Raw genomic sequence first — 682 nt, 5'->3', positions numbered from 1 at the left:
ATGTTCGCTAAGGTACTGGATACATTTATAATACTATTAGTTCATCAATTAATTGAGATATTATTTTAGATTTTGGCTGTATCTGCTTTGGTAGCTTGCGCTCAAGCTGGTGCTATTGGTGTTGGACACCATGCCACTTCCTACTCCTCCCTCAGTGATGCTGCAGTAACTCACTACGCTTCCGCCCCAGTTACTGCTCACTACGCCGCCCCAATTGCTGCTTACCACACCGCTCCAGTAGCTCACTACGCCCCTGTTGCTGCTTACCACCATGTACCAGCTGTTGTCAAGACCGTCGCTCCAGTAGCTCAATATGCCGCCCCAATCGTCAAGTCTATCCACCAAGAAGTATATCCAGACACCCACCCACAATACTCTTACCAATACGAAGTTCAAGACGCTGTAACCGGTGATGTCAAGAACCAACATGAAGAACGCGACGGAGATGTTGTCAAGGGATACTACACCTTGGTCCAACCTGATGGTGTCACCCGTACCGTCCACTACACCGCTGACTCCCACAACGGTTTCAACGCTGAAGTAGAATACAAAGAGAACCAATCGTACAAAAAGCCGTAGTAGCCAAGACCATCGTTGCTGCTGCCCCAGTATACAAAGCTACCACCATTAAAGAATTACATTGTTGAATATTATTTATTAAAGTTATAAGATTATAAATTTC

At 45.5% G+C, this 682-nt stretch overlaps 1 protein-coding gene across 1 annotated transcript; it reads left to right on the top strand.

Moving 5' to 3' along the window:
- On the top strand, positions 1 to 579 carry LOC108560207 (cuticle protein 8-like). Its single transcript, XM_017917663.1, has 2 exons — positions 1 to 12; positions 70 to 579. The coding sequence occupies exons 1-2, from the start codon at positions 1 to 3 to the stop codon at positions 577 to 579; spliced, it is 522 nt and encodes a 173-aa protein (XP_017773152.1).
- The last annotated feature ends 103 nt before the right edge of the window (positions 580 to 682 follow it).

The sequence above is a fragment of the Nicrophorus vespilloides genome, unplaced genomic scaffold (genome assembly GCF_001412225.1).
Source record: "Nicrophorus vespilloides isolate i.1.1-1 unplaced genomic scaffold, Nicve_v1.0, whole genome shotgun sequence".
In the NCBI taxonomy this organism is placed as follows: Eukaryota; Metazoa; Arthropoda; class Insecta; order Coleoptera; family Silphidae; genus Nicrophorus; species Nicrophorus vespilloides.
Note: the sequence above shows the minus strand (reverse complement) of the source record. Positions and strands in the feature narration are given on the sequence as shown.